Consider the following 21,014-nt stretch of genomic DNA (forward strand, 5'->3'; position numbering starts at 1 on the left):
TCCTCTCTCTACCAGCAGTACCTGCAGGAATCACCTCGGCATAGGGAGGAGGACAGAGGACAGGATAAATGACTGATACTGACTGCTGTCTGTTCTTAGTTCTTTCTAAACATTTTGGATTTGTTTACAGTGCAATATTGTGACTTTGCTGTTGTAAATTGTAGTGTTGCTTCTGTAGAAACAACATTTAGTTATATGTAAACTATAAACTATAAATAAATTCAAATGGTTCTGAATTTATTATATAAAAAATATACATATTTGGCCAAAATTTAGCACACAATTTAGACCATACACGGTCCAGACACACACAGGTTTTGACCTAATCTTTTTTTTTTTATCTTCAGGTAAAGAAAAAGAACTGTCTATAAACCCATAATTCATGCTGCTGTATTGTAAAGCTGTAATTATATCACGGTATATCATTTCATCATTATATGCTGACTGGCATTGGCTTTTAATAATTTGACGGAGATAAGGCTACAACTTTATTATAAAGCAGGTATGAATTAAAAAACAGTCACTCTTTTATTTTATTTTTACAACTGATGAATCAATAGCTTTTAACCCATACTATCTCATAGACGATCTTGCCAAATCTGGCGAAACCTGTTAAATTGATTGCTTTGATAGAGTTGAAATGCCAAACAAATTAGAAGACATAGAAAATCTATGTCTTCTAATTTGTTTGGCATTTCAAAATTAGCTGTGGTTAAACACTTTGGCAATTGGCAGGTTATCATTTATTAACTACTTCATTGTGCTGTTTAACCACAACAGTCTCAGGTGGTGCATTCTCAGCAGGTCCGACTTCTACAACTGTAGAGCCTACAACAACAACAGCAGGTCCGACTTCTACTACTGTAGAGCCTACAACAACAACAGCAGGGCCAACTTCTACTACTGTAGAGCCTACAACAACAACAGCAGGTCCGACTTCTACAACTGTAGAGCCTACAACAACAACAGCAGGGCCGACTTCTACTACTGTAGAGCCTACAACAACAACAGCAGGGCCAACTTCTACTACTGTAGAGCCTACAACAACAACAGCAGGTCCGACTTCTACAACTGTAGAGCCTACAACAACAACAGCAGGGCCGACTTCTACAACTGTAGAGCCTACAACAACAACAAGGTCCAACAACTGTAGGTACAACAACAACCGGGCCAACTTCTACAACTGTAGAGCCTACAACAACAACAGCAGGTCCGACTTCTACAACTGTAGAGCCTACAACAACAACAGCAGGTCCGACTTCTACAACTGTAGAGCCTACAACAACAACAGCAGGTCCGACTTCTACAACTGTAGAGCCTACAACAACAACAGCAGGGCCAACTTCTACTACTGTAGAGCCTACAACAACAACAGCAGGTCCGACTTCTACAACTGTAGAGCCTACAACAACAACAGCAGGGCCGACTTCTACAACTGTAGAGCCTACAACAACAACAGCAGGTCCGACTTCTACAACTGTAGAGCCTACAACAACAACAGCAGGGCCAACTTCTACTACTGTAGAGCCTAAAACAACAACAGCAGGTCCGACTTCTACAACTGTAGAGCCTACAACAACAACAGCAGGGCCGACTTCTACAACTGTAGAGCCTACAACAACAACAGCAGGGCCAACTTCTACTACTGTAGAGCCTACAACAACAACAGCAGGTCCAACTTCCACAACTGTAGAGCCTACAACAACTGCAGGTCCGACTTCTACAACTGTAGAGCCTACAACAACAACAGCAGGGCCGACTTCTACAACTGTAGAGCCTACAACAACAACAGCAGGGCCGACTTCTACTACTGTAGTGCCTACTACAACAACAGCAGGGCCGACTTCTACAACTGTAGAGCCTACTACAACAACAGCAGGTCCGACTTCTACAACTGTAGAGCCTACAACAACAACAGCAGGGCCGACTACTACAACTGTAGAGACTACAACAACAACAGCAGGGCCGACTTCTACAACTGTAGAGCCTACAACAACAGTAGGTCCAACTTCTACAACTTTACAGCCTACAAAAACAACAGCAGGTCCGACTTCTACAACTGTAGAGCCTACAACAACCTCACCAGTTCTTACAACCACAAAGCTTCCAGGTAATTCCACCAAAAACTGTAATTTCCAAGATGTCATTGTTTTAGATGCTCACATGATGCTGTAAACACATATATTTGTGTGTGTGTGTGTGTGTGTGTTTTTTTGTGCCTTTTAAAGACCCTTGTGATGGAAACCCATGTGGCGATGGGAGCACCTGTATGCCTCATTTCAATCAAAACTTTGCATGCTTGTGCTTGGCTGGTGAAAACTACAATTATGACAGCAGAAGATGTGAGAGTGGTAAGTATTTGTTTGCATACCACCACTATGAGGTTGTTACTCAATAAGAAAGTGACTTAATGAATTATAATACAAAAGTGTAGTAATGTACCTGTGGGATGTGGGAGGACCTTGTTAAACGAGAAGTGTAACGTTAGTTGATTATTTGTAATTAGTTCAGATTCATGGAAGTCTGGTAACTGTGATACTTCAATTGTTTCAGGAAATAATTTAAGCTACAGTTCAACATTTTAGGCAATATTAAGATAAAGAAGGTTAAATCGGTAAATATGTAGCTAGAGCTAGGAGACGGTTAGCTTAGCTTAGCAAAAAAATGGAAGCAAGGGGAAACAGCTAGCCTGGCTTTGTACAAAGGAAACAAAATTCATTCACCAGCCCCTCCTAAATTAACAAGTTATATTATGTTTGTTAAATCCATAAAACAAGTGTTAGAACAACTAGTTGGGGGTTTCCAGGATTATATCTTATCTAATTTGGCAAGAACGTGAAAAAGCATATTTCCACATAGTTGAACTATTATTTTAAAGAATTGGTAATGACAGGAGTGTATATTCCACTTTCCTATAATGATATTTTCCTCTTTTAGCCAAAGTTTTCCCTGGACAACTAACCCTGCCTGGATTAACATACAATGGAAAAATGTCTGACAATACATCACCAGAATTTCAAGCTGCCTCGCTAAACATTACCAAAGAGGTAAGCAAAAGGTTATCTCCTCTTTATGTGTCTTTTATTTATTTCATTTTTGGAATAAAGGCCTTTTAGGTAATGCACACCCATTCCTTTTTTGTATATATCCCTCATCTACTTTGCAGGAGTGACACATATATTTATCCATGATTTTCACACATGTAATTTTCCAGTAGATCTTCAAACTAACAGCTAACTGTGGCTGTTGCGGTATATCTGATGCAATAGCAAAGACTAAATGCCATCTGTATCATGGAGGAATTAACAAATGATAAATAATTTTTAACCTTCCTTTAAACAAATTTGATATTTTTGATGCAAAATACCCTGAAGAAGAACTGTTCGTGGAGTTCACTGACAACAGTGATAGTTAATTTAACTCACCTGTGCTATATGGCGTTATATATGTGCCTCATTCCTGAGCGAGTATTTGTATGTTTTGAGCACAGTGAACTACATTTTGCAAGCACATTACATTACATTTTGAACAGAAATTAACACTTGCAAAAAAATATTTTGTTTGAGCAAACAAAAACCTATTCTGTGCTCAATAAATGTATTTGCATGTTTGCTATTATGCATATTAACATGCAGTAATAACCCTTCTCACGCAGTTTACTTGTGCCCTCTCAAAAACTCTTCCTCTGTGCGCAGGTAGACGCTGCCGCGCTCCGTTCATGTCTCCCTTGCTCTCATCCTCTGCACTCTGTGCGCACTCAACTTTTCATAGCATTATAAGTGTGCCACAAAACTAATCTGAGAATTAAAGGTCATTTCTGATTGGCTATTTGTCTCCAAATAGATCGCTAGTAGCAGGAAACACAAATCTAGGGGGAACAGTCTTTGACACAACACCTGCAGTGATTCCCCAGCCAGAGGTATCTGCTGTTGCCAGGGGGTACTTGGAAAGATTGTGGAGCAGCTTAACTAATCAAAATAATAATAAGAAGAAATTATGTAGTTAAAAACTACTTTTTACTATTTACAGCGCTGCAAGGCCTGTTCAGATGACATTTCAGCTGCATAGATATGTTATGCTCTGCTGTTGTGCGCTAACGTTAGATTGAACATACAATTACTCGCTCATTGATGAGGCACATATATAACGCCATAGTGCTACACTCAGGTATTAAACTTGATGTATGTGGTAATGTATGTTGCACCACAATATCTGAAATTGATCTAAAGGGGCTGTGCATTTCCAATCAGATGATGCCCTAAATAAAAAATGTTTTCTTCTTCTCCAAAACACAGCTGTTGAATGTTTTCAATGACTCTGTGGGTTACTCTGGATCTACAGTGTTGGCACTCGGGTAAGTCAGAGTCACAGTGGTGTTTACCATCTGACTGTCTCTCAATCTAGAACCACACTTCCTACAGTCCACTTACAGCATACTGCACTTAATAATTGCAGAATGTAATCATCATTAAGTGTGATTTTTGTCTATACAGGCCCGAAAAATCCAGTAAGGTTTGGTCAAGGTCAGAGACTGGGGTCAGAGCAGATGTAGAGATCATCTTCACTGAACAGGCTGAAATCACAACAGTACAAGTTACAGAGAAGATAAAAAAAACAGCCAGCAGTGGAGATGGTGTTCTGAAAGGTGCAGTCTTTGAAGGTAAGTCTATCTATCAAGTGTAAATGTTACTTCTTTATCCAGTTTGATGGTGAGATTTATCTAAATAATATTCAAACAAGACAGATTTATATATATATATATATATATATATATATATATATATAAGATGACCAATGGGCCAAAGTTCTGTAAAAATCTGATTACAGGTGTATATTTAGGCCCTCTGTCATTATACATATAGTCACAGTACAGAGTATAATTGAGTAATAGCCATTGAGTAATAATGTCTTACTGATAAGGGTATTTCTCAACTTCTGTCAGCATAGAACATTTCAGACCACAGTTCACATCATGTAGTTATTTTATTTTTATTTTGTACCACTGTATTTATTTGAATTTGGTACACTGACTTTTATCTTATTTTGTTTCCTTCATTTAAAGATACAGACCTGTGTGAAAAGAAGCCCTGTGATGAGAGCAGTACAAAGTGCAAATGGGCAAATGGATCGTTTAACTGCACCTGTTTGTACAATTACATTAAGACGGACTTCACTACCAAAATGTGCATTGGTAAGGGCCTTTATTGAGTGCGAGAGAGAAATAAAGTGTGTGTGTGTGTGTGTGTGTGTGTGTGTGTGTGTGTGTGTGTGTGTTACATAATAACCTTTCTTTATCTAAACTCCCTCAACTTTTATTACTTTTGCAGCTTGTCCCAATGGTCAAAAAGCTGAGGGTTCCGAAACATGTGTCAAGTGAGTGTTTAAATCTAAAAGAATGTTCTGAAAATGTAATAATTTGTTTCTATCCAATTATATACCTAATTATATTTCAACAACATTTAATGCAAATCATAGTGAGGAGGGAAAAGAAGAGAGCCACTGTGAATATATGTGTCTGTAGAGAGCATGGGTATAAATGAAATCATATGAAATTATAAAATGAACCATTCTTCTCTTTCAGTTGTCCATTTGGTTATTCTGGTTTTAACTGCAAAGAATGTGAGTATACAGCATGTTTGACAGCAAAGGCAAAAACAGCTACAAAATTGCATAATGAGAATATTTATTAAAAAAAATAAAAAAAATAAAAAATCACTATTTGATAATAGTGATACCACATAGTTGACAGCACACATAAAAAAAAATTGATTTGTGATCTTAAAAATTAACTGTTTTTGTCTGTCTTATTCTATATTTGTTTACAGTTTAATACCATGAGTTAAACAGGTAAAAACTATACTCCTAGGAAAGTGCTGCATGTGTCCACAACAATGCACACAAAATTGTGGCTGGTACAAGTCCACATCTGTCCACGGACGCAAAAAAGTTTGTCCACGCCTCACGGACTGGTGTACTGGGACTCAGTTGCCTGCTTGTTGGTTAACGTTTAATGATAAGTTAACGAGGGCCACCTATTGGTCAGGAAACAAAATCTAAATTGGCATTCCTACAATTGATTGACACAAATCTTCTCTATTGCAGTAAAATGACTTCCCCAAATCATGTTTGTATGCAACTTCTGGCAAGTGCAATATATGCTCTGGGGAAATAAAATCCTGCTGAAACACATTAGACATAAGAAAATAGATATTTTATTAATATCAATGCATGGCACATTAAATTGCTTTATTTTATATGGGGTTGCCAATTTGATAAAGTTGAACTAGGCGAGCTGGCGTTGCAGTGGTCCTCCACACTTGTTTCACTACAGGATGTCCACCTGTGCATGCGTATATTTATAATGTATGTATTTGAGCAGATTTTGTATAAAGGCTACATGATTCCCATGCTAATAGAGGGCAATGAATGTGTGTTGTACGCCTTTTACATATTTTGAAATGGTGATGACATTTCATGCCATTTATTAGATTTTGCGCAGCTCCCTCTGAAGCCACAAAAGACTATAACTTTCAAATGAGAACTGTAAACTTTGATGTGTGTGTGAGAGAGTTCTTTATTGCTATGACTTTGCATTGCCTGTATTGTGAAACACTTTGCAGATTTTGTTTTATAAAAAAGTTGTTATTAAAGTCATTTCAACAGCGTAGCCTGATGTCCTTTTCATTGTGTTTTGTTAGCATGGAAGCTGGTGCTGGTAATCGTCAGCTCTGTGCTCGGAGGACTGCTGCTCATCACACTCATTCTTCTGCCTATAGTGGCACGCAAGTGAGTTTCTCATCTATTCACTCACCCACTTCTAGTCATTCATTACTGCCTCTGCCATGTCTTTGCCATGTTTCTCTCTAACTTACGCTTGGCTGCCCTTAGTTTTAGACACACATTTTGCCATTAATTAGAAAAATGTACATATGTAATGAAGACTATAATGCAATTCAGATTCAGTAACAGTAATAATGTGCAATTTTGTTAGATTTTCAAAGAGCTCCATTATGAACAAAAATGCAGACATTGGGAAGCCTTACATCAGCCACCCTCCTGCCAAGAATCCATTAGTTAACAGCAGCTTAGCCAACAGCCGGGTGACCTCTGTTAACAGGCAAGTCAACGGCCTGTCAGCCTTTGCCAATGCTGGGGTGCCCAGGATCCCACGGGCCGCAACCACCAACAGCTGGGACAGCAGGACCAACCTGGAGATGACTCCGAACACCAGCCGGCAAAACATGATCCCTCAGGGGAGGAAGTGGAACTCTGTGAGTATACGTCTGTGTGTTTGATGTACAAAGAGGGAGAGTAGTAAGGGCAAATTAAAGAAGAATAAAATGTCAAAGGGGTTTTAGTTCATTAAACAGACAGAAAGTAGAATGTTAGTAGAAAATATTAAGCAGAGTAGGAGAAGTGAAAATTTGGCATAAGCTTGGTTTTCTAATTCTCTTTTCATTGCAGCGTTTCCACGACGACCATGATGACATGAACCCATATGCTCAGACTCAACCTCAGAGCAGCGTCTATGCTCAGATTCACTCCTATGCCCAGAATCGACCACAGATCAACCCTTATGCTCAGAACCAAGGCCACAGCAACCCTAACTACATGCACGACAATGGAAGAAGGTTGAGTCAATGAGGATGCACAAAGGTTCATCCTGCAGTGACATTACCATCCCAAATAACTGTACACCATTATGGTAAGAGTTGTATAAACAGAAGTAAAACCGTTGCATAGGTCTTGTGCAGTAGTGTCAACACTATGCTGGTCCATTATAAGCTTTCATAAATCATTCCTGTCTTTCCTTCTTTTATCTTTGTGAAAGTTTTGGATATGAGATGCACTGTCTGTAAGTCTTTTTAAAGGGTTTTCAGTATTCCTATTGTTAATAAATTAAAATATTACTCACTTAAGCATATCCAATTGTTTAATGGCATTGAAACCCAGAAATGAGGAGCTGTCCGATATCATTGCCCAGATAATGGTTCTCATGCAGGAAGCAATATAAGAACACATTTTCTCATATTTTCACCAATGTTTTCTTATTGTTGGTCTCCTCCTAAGTAAGAGAAAATTTTTCTAGAGGTCGAGAGCAATCTTACCAAAATAAGAGAAAAAACATCATGTTTTTAAGAGTCCACAAATTGTTGGTCCAACGAAAGGAAACATACGCTTGAACTCATCACTTCTTCATTACACTGTTACTGTCACTATAATAATAATAATAATAATAATAATAATAATAATAATACATTTTATTAATATAGCGCTTTTAATGGTACTCAAAGAGACTTTACAGTGAAACCAGCACATAGAGTACATTCAAAACAGATAAGCAATAAAACCAACACATAAAACAAGCATATTAAAAGCAATAAAACCAGTAACTTTCAGGTGAGAAATGTAAGACTATTGTATGTGGAAAGCTAATTACATTATTACATTACATGTCATTCAGCTGACGCTTTTATCCAAAGCGACTTACAATTGCTATATATGTCAGAGGTTGCACACCTCTGGAACAACTATGGGTTAAGTGTCTTGCTCTGGGACACATTGGTTGATGTATCACAGTGGGAATTGAACCCAGGTGTCCCACACCAAAGGTATGTGTCATATCCACTGCTACATCACTACCAGCCATACACCCAAAACACACCTCTGAAGAGGTGTGTTTTGATTAGTGTTTTGAATGTGTCCAGGTCAGTATAGTCACAGATGTATATGGGTAGGGAGTTCCAGAGGGAGGGGGGCTGCAATGGTGAAAGCTCTGTCGCCTCTATTACCTTATATACTTACTTACTGTTTATACAAACTGTTAACACCTCTCTATAGATATCTATAGATATATTTATTAGAGATGTTCCGATACCGATACCAGTATCGGTATCGGCTCCGATACTGCCTAAAATGCTGGTATCGGTATCGGGAAGTACTGGAGTTTATGCACTGATCCGATACCACGTAATAAAGCCCTAAAGAAAATCTACGTTAAAGTAGTTTATTTATGTTTTTTTCCCGTTATAACCGACTGTCAAACTGGAGAATAAAGAGAGTTGTACGACATTCATTGTTTGTGTTTGTTCATGTTTTACAAAGAGTTTAACCTGAGCCAGACAGACAACAAAGATAGAAATCATATCACATCCATACGGGGATTGTAGTATACAGCTGTTATATCATATCACATCCATACAGGGATAGTAGTATACAGTTGTTAAAACATAATAAAATATATGACCCACTGGTATCAGATCGGTACTCGGTATCGGCCGATACGCAAGTTCAGGTATCGGAATCGGTATCGGGAAGCAAAAAATGGTATCTGACCATCTCTAATATTTATTTCTTCTCTTATTTCTTCTCTCTCATATATGTTTACTACATACCTGCTTACATTCAAATAACATTCAGTTCATTCATTTATTATCCATGTTTACATTTTAGCCCTATAATTTAACTGTACTATCATGTCTTAGATTTGTATTTACTTTTTTTAATACATATTTAATTTGTAGGAGAGAGCCTTAGATCCAAGATTTACATTGTCAACAACTGCTTCTTGTAATTGTTGTGCACATGACAATAAATAACTTGAAACTGGTTTTAAATTTGAGGAACATTAAACATTCATGAATATCATAATCAAATTGAGATTGTTATATTATTATATTAGTATGAGTATTGGGTTTTATGTTTCCGCTTCGGTTTGACCATTTGTTTGTTTGTTGGTTTGTTAGTTAGTCTGTCAACAGGATTATAGAAAAACTACTGGATTTATTTTAATGAAACTTAGACTGGAAGGGTGTAGCATGGGCCAAGGAAGAACCCATTCAATTTTGGAGTGGATCCTAATCACAGGGTGAACACTGAAATTATTTTTTCACTTTCGTTAACATAACATTGCAAGATTAGTTCCATGACTGGGAAAATATACACTGCATTAACATTGTGAGATAGGGCATGCCTTGGCAAAGAATGTCCTTCTAGTTAATATGTGTTTTTGATTTTCCTGTAACGCTAGTACTGACACTTAACCATGTGGTTGCCTTGTGCAACATATATTTTTCGTTGAGTCATATCCTTTAACCAGATCAAACAAAAGACTCTGGCTCCAATATTACAAGATGGCGGTGCCCCTATCCAAGATACTTTGGCTTCACATTTGTACAGTGGGAGGAAGTGGAGTCGTCCATCTTTTTTTACGTCTATGTTTTTAACCAATACATGCTTTTAACTGAAACCACAATCTTTTTCTAAACTTAACTAAGTAGTAGTTTTTGTGCCTAAACCTAACCAAACTGTGACCGTTTCACAATGTTAACGACATGTTCACAACACACAAGTGCAGCAGAAGAGGTTTTGTGTTTTCAAGTGATGTGTTTAATCTATTCTTGTGTCTCTTGTTGTTTTCCAAGAGAACATTAGTAAACTCGCCAACAGAAGTCTAAATAAACCTGCCGGTGAGGGCTGCTGTTGTTTTAACGTTACATCACCCTGTCTTGAAGGACAAGTTGCCCAACAGCATGTGTATACAGATTAAGTAAAAGTAGCAATACCACAATTTAAAAGCACTTCAAGTTATGCACTAAAAATTTTACTTCAATAAAAAATACAGAAGTATGAGCAGCAATGTGTACTTGAGTATCAAAGGTGAAAGTACAGGTAGTGAGGAGCGAGAAACAATTTGTGTGTCCACCCAGTGATTCAGATCTGTTACAAAATGTAATGAGTTCTTCCTTGTCTCATGCTTCATCCTTTTCATGGTTTCATGAAAATCCTGTTGACGCACAGACAGACAAACCAAGCCAAAAAACATAACCTTTTTGACACCTAGGGACACCTAGTTATCTCAATAAAATTAGTATGTGTCGTACTTCATGGACACACTGAGTTTGATCTTCAAAATAATTTCTGGACCATTTAACAGCCTTAGGACCAAACTCACCATTTATAAGTTTACTTTACTTGAGTATTTCCATTACTGCTACTTAATATTTCTACACCACTACATTTCAGAGGCAAATATTGTACTTTTTACTCTACTACATTTATTTGATAAGCTGGTATCAATCTCCATCCCTCACCCTCAAGAACATCATGTTCAACTCAAATCACGTCATCATTGCCAGGAACAGCAGGTTGGGTGGGGTTTAGGATGGCCAGAAACGTAAATCACTTTGGACTTACAGTTAGCAAGAGGACCCAGAGGCAGTTATGGCTCTGTAGTCGCACCTCTGTTGACTCACGGCAACATGTCATAAAACCTCCAGGTGAAAAATGTAGCTGAAGAATTATACTAGATGTCTTAATTTGCAGGAATATAGAATTTACCTGCTCTGAAATAAATTGTTAAGGTGAACATCATGTAAAAAATGTGATAATAAGTGGAATTTAAAAAATAAAAAATTCACTTATGGAGAAATTAACACTTGTTAAAGGATCGTGAAGAAAAAATGAATAGTGAAATCCTTTTTGGTCAGCAAAGCAGTGGGATTTATGAAACAAATGTGGTCTTAACATAGTATTGAATGCCATTTATTATGATGATTGTTGGGTGAAAAGTAAGGACTATCATTGGAAATGATAGCAGGTGTGTTTTGAAGATATTTTTTAAAAAACATTTACATCCAGCAAACATTCTGTGTTCATGTTGCGAGTTGTATGTTTTATATTTTTTGTTTTTTTAAATAGTTATAGTTATAGTTATAGTTATAGTTATAGTTATAGTTAAAATATTAATATTATTAGTAGTGTTGTTATTTTGCATTCAATGTGGAAGCCCTAAATTGACTAAACAAATGTGTTTAAACACATTTCAGTGTCATCATGTGCATTAGTGGAAAAATGGCTGAAACAGGTATGTTTTCAAATGTGCACATTTGTTGTTTTGACCGCTACGCCTGGATACTGGGTTGAAAACATACCTGTTTTTGACAACAGACATTTTTCCATTGCTGCGCATAATGACGCTGACGTGGTGCAAGACTTTCGTCATGTGTTAATTCAGATATGCTACTGGGATCAAAGTCAACTTTGAGATCATATAATTTTATGGGTGGTGATGGGATGATAGTTCTTTATGAACTTTCAAATAATTTAAAAAATTACTTCAGGTTAACATTCTTGAGGTGATGTTTAAAACACATTTTGATTTTCCAAAGTTCCAACTTTCATGATGAGGTCTTGTCAACCTTTTTAGCTCTTTACCAAAAAGATTGTATTATCTCACATCTTATGACGTCTTTAAATCAAAGGTCACATAATCCTTCGTCACTCCCCGTTTTATTGGTCACATAGTTTCCGACCAAAGCCGGTCTACGGAAAGCCGTTCCACTCCCTATCCAGCCCCATTGTACTGGATTTTGGTTGCAGTTCCACCAGAGTTCCACTGGGGGTGATTGCGGTCCAGTGCAAAATGAATGGGACTCAATGGAGCTAGACGGCTAAATGTGTCTCTTTCGCCTGATTGTCGTTGAGAAACCTCAGATTTGATTGTAGTTTTTGCAAGTTCAAAATGGGTTATAGGTCGAAAGTTGAATGAATGAGTACTTATGTCCTTTTGATTTCTTACAGGGTGAGTCGTTGTAGCCCATACCACGCTAGCATTCTGCTAATGAATGCTGATTGGTCAGTGAAGGACTGATTACGATCGGAGATCCCGCTTGACGGCATCCGAAGCAGAACCTGAATATCAGAGTGAATATTTTGGTGTGGTCTTTAAAACATTAGCAAACCTCTTTCTAGCGCGTATATTGACAGGGAGAGCCTAACCTGTCAGCTGTGTTGTCGATGCCTCCAGAGAACAAAGGAAGCGACTCAGAGCTCGCCGTAAAGCAGTATCTCTGGCCGTATATGTGTGTGACGTCATTGACATTTTAAAAGGCTTTTTAGAACAAAAAAGCCACTTTAAAAAAATCTAACACACAGCAGTGTGTATTTTCTTAGCCTCCCCTTTCGAATGCAACATTCAAATTGCTAGACAAAAAAATATATCCTGAGAAAAGTGGGTTTTGAGGGGTATAGCTCCATAGAGTCCCATTCATTCTGCACTGGCCTGTGAGCGCCCCCTTTATGGAACTCGGGTGGAACTGCAACCAGTTCAGAAGCCGGAAATAACGAGGGAGTGGAACTTCTTCCTATATTAGAAATTCTTTGGTTTCCGACAGAGGTGTCAATTAAAGAAGTACAAATACTTCGTTACCTTACTTAAGTAGAACTTTTGGGTATCTATACTTTACTGGAGTAATTATTTTACAGCATACTTTTTACTTCTACTCCTTACATTTTAAAAATAGCCTCGTTACTCATATTTCAGTTCGGCTTGTTTTCATTCCGGCTTGTCATCGTTCAAAAAAACACACAAAAAAAACCCTATCCAGATCGCTCCATCCGGAGAGAGTGAATTTGATTGTGGTTGGATGAGAAGTATAAACATAGTCATTCCGACACCCCATTGGTTTGTACGCGATCCATCAAACCTGCACAGACCCGATGCTAATACGCCACCGGTGCTTTAACGACCGTTATCTACCGGACCGAATAGCAACGCGGATTTCGGGGCCTTATTTAGGTGCCACTTAAAAAGTACCTGTTAGCAGGTACCAGGTACTTTTTTTCGTAATGGAAAACCAAAAAAGGCGAGTAGAGTCGAGGCGAGGCGAGTAGGTACCATGTAATGGAAAAGCACCATTTGATGCCTGCGCTTCTCTCTGATGCTCCGAAAACGGACGTTAGAGGGAACTGAAACATCGCCGCACGGGACGCTAGTTAACACTACAGTTGGCAGCAGCTAACGTTAGCCTAAGGTTAGCTAGCAGCTGGAGTAAACACGGTTAAAATTCTGACAGCTAAACGGTGTAAAAGTGTGTCTGTATTTCACTGGAGAGGATTGTAACACCAGACTGTAGCAGCCGTTGTCTGAAAAACACAGACACAGAGATGTGTCACCTTTTTCAGCCCTTCTGAGTTTGCAGGTATGATTTTAATATTACATTATTATAGTCATATGATTTTGTCCTAACGTTTTGGGGTTAAGCTGTTGTCCTTAAAGGCATTGTTTCCCCCTTACATCAGGGGTCTTCAACGTTTTTTAAACCAAGGACCGTTCTTACATACCCTTTTTTCATAAGCTATTAAAATATTAATTGTTGGCATGATTTTATAATATTTTAATGTTACATACTGTATGTGGCACAGTAAATCTAGGATTAACTGTATCTGTGGGCTGATATCTTAGGGACTCCCTTACCTATAGGCCAGTAAGCCTATCATCAGTGGGAATTTATATTTGCTAATAATATGTTGGAATTATGTTAAGGCATTTTAATTTCAAAAGACTCAAAGATAATAATAAGCAATAAAACCAACACATAAAACAAGCATATTAAAAGCAATAAAACCAGTAACTTTCAGGTGAGAAATGTAAGACTATTGTATGTGGAAAGCTAATTACATTATTACATTACATGTCATTCAGCTGACGCTTTTATCCAAAGCGACTTACAATTGCTATATATGTCAGAGGTTGCACACCTCTGGAACAACTATGGGTTAAGTGTCTTGCTCTGGGACACATTGGTTGATGTATCACAGTGGGAATTGAACCCAGGTGTCCCACACCAAAGGTATGTGTCATATCCACTGCTACATCACTACCAGCCATACATATATTATAATATATATAATATAACAATAATTTGGAGGCCCCCCTGCAATGACTTTGAGGACCCCTGGTTGAAGATCTCTGCCTTACATTACTTTTACTTTTATACTTTAAGTAGTTTTGAAACCAGTACTTTTACACTTTTACTTAAGTAAAAAGTTTGAGTTGATACTTCAACTTCTACAAAAGTATTTTCAAACCCTAGTATCTATATTTCTACTTGAGTAATGAATGTGAATACTTTTGACACCTCTGGTTTCCGATAAGACAGTTCTAAATGGGTTTAATTACTTTCTGAGGTGACATTTTTAGACTTTTAGTAATTGGCTTCATGGATGCAGTTTCTTACGTGGTGTAGTATGGATACTGTTATGTTTCAATTAGTCCTTTGAAGAACTCATGTTTGTTAAAGTCTCTGGGTTGAATGATGACTGTTGGAACTGCCATAAATTCATAAAATGACTGGCAAGGAATGTAATCTTTCTCCCTCCTGTTCATCACAGCCCCTGTAAGTAACTTATAAAGTCTGAGGCTGAGATGTACAAAATAAAAGTGCTATTTACCCTAGAAAGAAGCTGACAATTTTAACAAACTGACCAACAGCGCTGCATGAATATTGAACCAAGTAAACATACATTGTTTGTCAATAAACCGAGCGAGAATTTTGTTTTTCGTTGTTGACATACAAATACTAGTTTTCAGCTATGGAGATAAGTTCAGACAGGAAACATGTACGTGACATCACTTGGTGTCAGTGTAATGTGTTTGATATTACACAATGACGATAACCTCTATCAATAAACTATCCTATGCTTTAAAGCTTCTTCCTTATTTAAAAAAAAAACTGGTATAATTCCAAGTCTGTGTCAGCTTTAGTTAAGTTGATGTTTGCTCTTGATGTGGGTTGATCCAGGCACATAAATGCAGAACATGAGTTACCTATTAATTTACTCTTATCACTGACTGCTTACTGGCAAAGTTCACTGCTTCCTTTTGCATTTCTCCTAAGTTGTGGTTTTAGACCGACTGAGTCATGACAACATTAATTAAATTATTAATATTAACTGTGTCAAAAATATGACCTGTCCTAAAAACAGAAGATGAAAGAATTTTAAGACAGACATTTTGTTGGCATCTATTAACTAATTAGCAAAATACAATAAAAAAAAAAAACATAGTACTGTATGTATTAATCTGTGTGGTAAACAAATGTATTGATTAACTAATTATATTTCAATTGCAGATTTTTGATTGCTTCATATTATCTATTGTACCATATGGGAAGCTTTGAGTTGTGGTGATGTTGGAGGAATGTGACCTGACCTCTGCTTTAGTTAATTGTTTCACAGTTAGTTTACCATTAACTTTAATACATTTTAACTGCTACATTCAAGGTAACACTATTGATTTGATTATTTAATGTAGCATCAATTCAAAAACGTCCCTTGAGTAGCTTCCCAGCCTATGAACCATGTCAGGTTTGACTCTCAAGTTGGGGTACTTTGTTGGGTTTTTATGGGAGCAATGACGATGAAATGAGGAGGATAAAAAAGCATCTTTTTTGTTGACATTTTAAGAGGGTTTCTGATGATTCAGTAAGTGGTTACTGAGATAATTTCAACTACACTCATTAAGATCCTGTGTCAAACAAACAGCATGGCCAGCTGTTCTATTCTTTGGATTTTCTCTGGATCAAATTAGTCTGAGGTTGTGTTTTTGATGGCTACGGTCACTCCTGTCTTAGCCTGGACAAACCTTTGTATAACTCTTAGATCTGACACACTTTCTGGACATTAAGAAAAACAAACTGGCAGATACACATCTATGTTATAAAGATTGATAAACAGATACATGGCTTGGTAGACATGGAAAGTGGGAACACCGAGTCTTCTTTTCTGTTTGGGAAATGTACTTTAGCACACAGTGCTTTCCTCAGGGGAGTGGCTAATGATTACAGTAAAACTGCCTGCGGAGGACACCTGAGCACTAAAGCCTCTTCCACTCATAGCCCACTCAGGCTTTCTCTCTTGTGGTGAAGTTTTGACAGCAAGTTATTTTCCAATGGCTCAAAAATTCAAACTCATCTCTGTCCTTTGGCTAATTGTGGCCTGTCTTGGTAAGTTGCCTGATTTTTTTATATGAACTTTAAATCCTAAACATTTTATAAATCTTTGTCGTTAGTCTCTGATAGGTGGAATATGTGGACATCAGGTAAACTTTATAAGTGTCTTTCAGTCAAATTATATAGATTATGTCTTGAAAAGTAACTGGAATTTAGGTTTACATAAGTCGCTACCCAAAGCAGAGAAACACAGCATTTGTTTAAATGACCTTTTATCAGATAGTAATAGATATAAAGAAGATTTATGGCATTGTATGACTTATTAAATCTAGATCCAGTAACAAGAAATTAATGTGATTATGTAGGTTGACTGCTGAAACAACATTGTTCCTTTAAATACCAGTGTACCTATTCTCTCAACAGCCTGTTATTTTCAGATTTAATCTCCTTTACCTTAGTTTTGTTTCAAATCTAACTATCATAAATCAACATTTATAATGAAGGCATAATTTGCACAATTGCTTCAAGCTTGGCCATTTTTACCGGATTGGTTTGGCGCACACACACACACATAATCAAATGCAAATATTAACTACTGTGTTGATGCAGACAAATCTGAATTTACCTTATGACCCTGTTGTTACCTTCTGTTTGAAGTCTATTCCAATCAAGGAAGTCTCTTTGTTCCCCTTAGACCATCCAGTCTGGTTAATGCTTTACATGTGTGAAGCTTAAATAAGCTTTGAGTAAGCTTTATTTTGCAGACGTTGGACCTGTTATTTTTATATGAATGGACCTAATTAGTGTAAAAGACCTTCGTTGGCCCTTGTTTTGTATCCTATTTGCATACATACAAAGGAAAGGCTTCAGTACTTCAATTTATGTCTTTGTTTGATATTTTTCATTAATTTCCTCACAACCTCAATAAAAATGTGATATACTGCTCAAAATCATGTATCCTTAATTTGGATGTGATTTAGAGTGGAGTCTTTTTGGCACACACTAATAAACTGCTTCTAAATTTGTCACTGAACTGGGACTTTCCTATCTGAGAGCCTTCATTTCTTCTAAATCACAAATTATTCCACATTGCAAATGTGTCTAGGATATTGTTTTTAGACCAAAAGCAGAACAATATGTCAATTATACTTATTTCATGTCTCAACTTCAATGTGTGCAACATCAGATAGTGACGCCACAAACCTAATGCTCCAATGATTACAACAGTAAAACAACAATGCTTAGTCTTTTACACAGTGAACAGCTGGACTTTTTCTTAAGCTATCTATGTAATATATGGCAGTATATAGTTCACCATTCACCCTTTAAGCTGTATATCTATCCTTGCTATATTTAGTCCTTTTTTATCTTCAGGTCAAGAAAAAGCACTGCCTATAAACCCATATATTCATGGTGCTGGGTCATAAAGCTGTACTGGGGAAACCTGATTGTTTTGGTAGTGTTGATTTTCTTTGTCGTCAAATTTGTTAGCCATTTCAAAGTTAGTTGTAAGTGAACACTTTGGCAATCAGCAGGTTATTATTTCCAAACCGCTACATTGTACTGTTGTACAGTCTCAGCAGCAGGTCCGACTTCCATAACTGTAGCCAGAGATGGGCCGTATTTCAATTAAATGTTTTTAAAATATGTATTTATTTACTTTTGAGTATTTTGTAAGTTGTATTTTGCTGGACAAAGAAAATAGGATGTAATTTGTACAAAATACTTAAAGAGGCTGTACTTAATGCCCAGCTCATTAATATAGCAGCAAAAAAAGAATTGCTATGTAAAGATATAGTGGAGTAATGGCATCCTGAGCAGAGAATGAAGTTACACTCCCTCTGAGTGTTTTAATGAGCTTCTCTGTTCTTTGCTTTGATAGCTGGTTAGGACATGCGTCCATGTTAGTTTATGTGAGTGCCTTGTGCCTCGGTATCATACGCAGAGGGCTGTGACAGTGAAAGCATCGGTATTTGATGAATTGGGAGCGGTCTGTGAGAGCCATGCGGAGGCAATCTCAGACCACTTATTTTTTTAAATATTTGTGTATTCGAAATACTTAAAATACATTATTTAATATATAATTTTATTCTCAAATAATTTTTATCCCCAGAAAAAACTGTACAACAATTAGCCTAATCCCGGTCTTTGGCTAAATGCAAGTGAATAACATGTCATGTCCTGTGTCATTGGGAACTACCATATAGGCTTATTTCATTTCAGTTTCCCTGGACTGAAGTGTTAGGGGGTACACAAAAGAAGTATTTTAGTTTTTTCAAATTACTTTTATTTTAATTAAATACATTTTTCTCATACCAGTATTTGGGATATTATTATATATTAGATTTATTTTTACACATTTGATGAGCAAATTTGTAATTTGTAACAAAATACTTTAATGTATTTTTGCCCATCTCTTACTGTAGCCGATACAAAAGTTGCAGATGGTAGCACCACCATAACAGCAACTCCGGCTACAACAACTACAGCTCCTACAACAACAACAACAACAACAACAACAGCAGCTCCGGCTACTACAGCTACAGCTACAGCTCCTACAACAGCAACAGCAACTCCGGCTACTACAGCTACAGTTCCTACAACAACAACAACAACAACAGCAGCTCCGGCTACTACAGCTACAGCTACAGCTCCTACAACAGCAACAGCAACTCCGGCTACTACAGCTACAGCTCCTACAACAACAACAACAACAACAACAGCTCCGGCTACTACAGCTACAGCTACAGCTCCTACAACAGCAACAGCAACTCCGGCTACTACAGCTACAGTTCCTACAACAACAACCACAACAACAACAACAACAGCAGCTCCGGATGGTTCATCCACAACACCAACACCTGCAACAACAACACCAGCTCCTACAACAACAAAGCTTCCAGGTAATTAAACCTGTGTCCAAAAAGTAATTTACTCTGTTTCCAAGATGTTATTGTTTTATATGCTGTAAACCCTTATATTTTTGTGTGCATGTAATTTTTTCTTTTGCCTTTAAAGACCCTTGTGATGGAAACCCATGTGGCGATGGGAGCACCTGTGTGCCTCGTTCCAATCAAAACTTTACATGCTTGTGCTTGGCTGGTGAGAACTACAATTATGACAGCAGAAGATGTGAAAGTGGTAAGTATTTGTTTGCATACCACCACTATGAGGTTGTTACTCAATGAGAAAGTGACTTAATAAATTATAATACAAAAGTCTAGGACTGTACCTGTGGGATGTAGGAGGACCTTGTTGAGAAGTGTTACTGTAAGGCTCGATGGTGTTTTAAGCCTCCAACGTCTCCTTCCAGGCAGCGCTGCAACCGTTGACTTCAAGGCACCTAACCTTAACCCTAACCATTGCCTAATCCTAGTGCCTTCCAGGCAGCACTGCCAGGAAGGAGACATTGGGGGCTTAAAACACAGATAAACTACTGTAAGCCCCTGTTATTCTTTTCAGCATCATATTTGTACTCTTGGGGTCTACTAGGATAGGTTTACATGCAGAAAAAGTGCTGTCTGTGGGAGAGAAAGCTTCATTTGGAGTCAAATGTATTTTTTTGTACATTATACATCTGTTACATACACAAAAAACTATATAACACACTCAAAGAATATCAGGTCAGTCAAAATGATTAGCACCTTTCGAAGACCAGTTATACTTCAATTGTTTAAGAAAACAATTTAAGCTGTCCTGTCTTTACTTTGAGGTTGCTAGCTAGGCAAGCAGAGAAGATTTCATGCTAGCCTGTCTTATGTCTCAATGCTAAACTAATTGCCTTTATTTATTGGACGGACACGAGAGTTTGGGTTTATCTTCTCATCTAACTCTGCAAGAAAGTGAAAAAGCATATATCCCACATAGTTAAACTATAATTTTAAATAATTGGTTATAACAGGAGTGTATATACAACTTTCCTAAGATGATATTTCCTATTTTAGCCAAAGTTTTCCCTGGACAACTAACTCTGCCTGGATTAACATACAATGAAAAAATGTCTGACAATACATCACCAGAATTTCAGTCTGCCTCAAAAAGCATTACTGATGCGGTAAGCAAAAACTCCTCTCCTCTTTTTTATTTTACTTTGGATTACATTTCAGGTAAAGCACACCCCTTGTGTTGTTTAAATATGCCTCATCTACTTTGCAAGGAGTGACACATATATTTATCCATGATTTGCACACATTTAATTTTCCTCTAGATCACAGCTAACTAACTGTGGCCGTTGCATTATATCTGATGCAACAGCAAAGACTTAATGCCAGTTATTGTTCA

General features: G+C 37.4%; 1 protein-coding gene across 1 annotated transcript; it reads left to right on the forward strand.

Annotated features, from left to right (window-relative positions):
* Positions 1–1,186: 1,186 nt before the first annotated feature.
* On the forward strand, positions 1,187–7,992 carry muc13b (mucin 13b, cell surface associated). Its single transcript, XM_028568210.1, has 12 exons — positions 1,187–1,378; positions 1,712–2,110; positions 2,229–2,351; positions 2,938–3,047; positions 4,296–4,354; positions 4,494–4,660; positions 5,063–5,191; positions 5,328–5,373; positions 5,582–5,619; positions 6,699–6,786; positions 7,118–7,271; positions 7,465–7,992. Exons 3-12 carry the CDS (start codon positions 2,270–2,272, stop codon positions 7,642–7,644), a joined length of 1,053 nt encoding a protein of 350 aa, XP_028424011.1. The 5' UTR covers positions 1,187–1,378; positions 1,712–2,110; positions 2,229–2,269; the 3' UTR covers positions 7,645–7,992.
* Positions 7,993–21,014: the final 13,022 nt, after the last annotated feature.

This window comes from Perca flavescens, chromosome 21 (assembly GCF_004354835.1).
Source record: "Perca flavescens isolate YP-PL-M2 chromosome 21, PFLA_1.0, whole genome shotgun sequence".
Classification (NCBI taxonomy): Eukaryota; Metazoa; Chordata; class Actinopteri; order Perciformes; family Percidae; genus Perca; species Perca flavescens.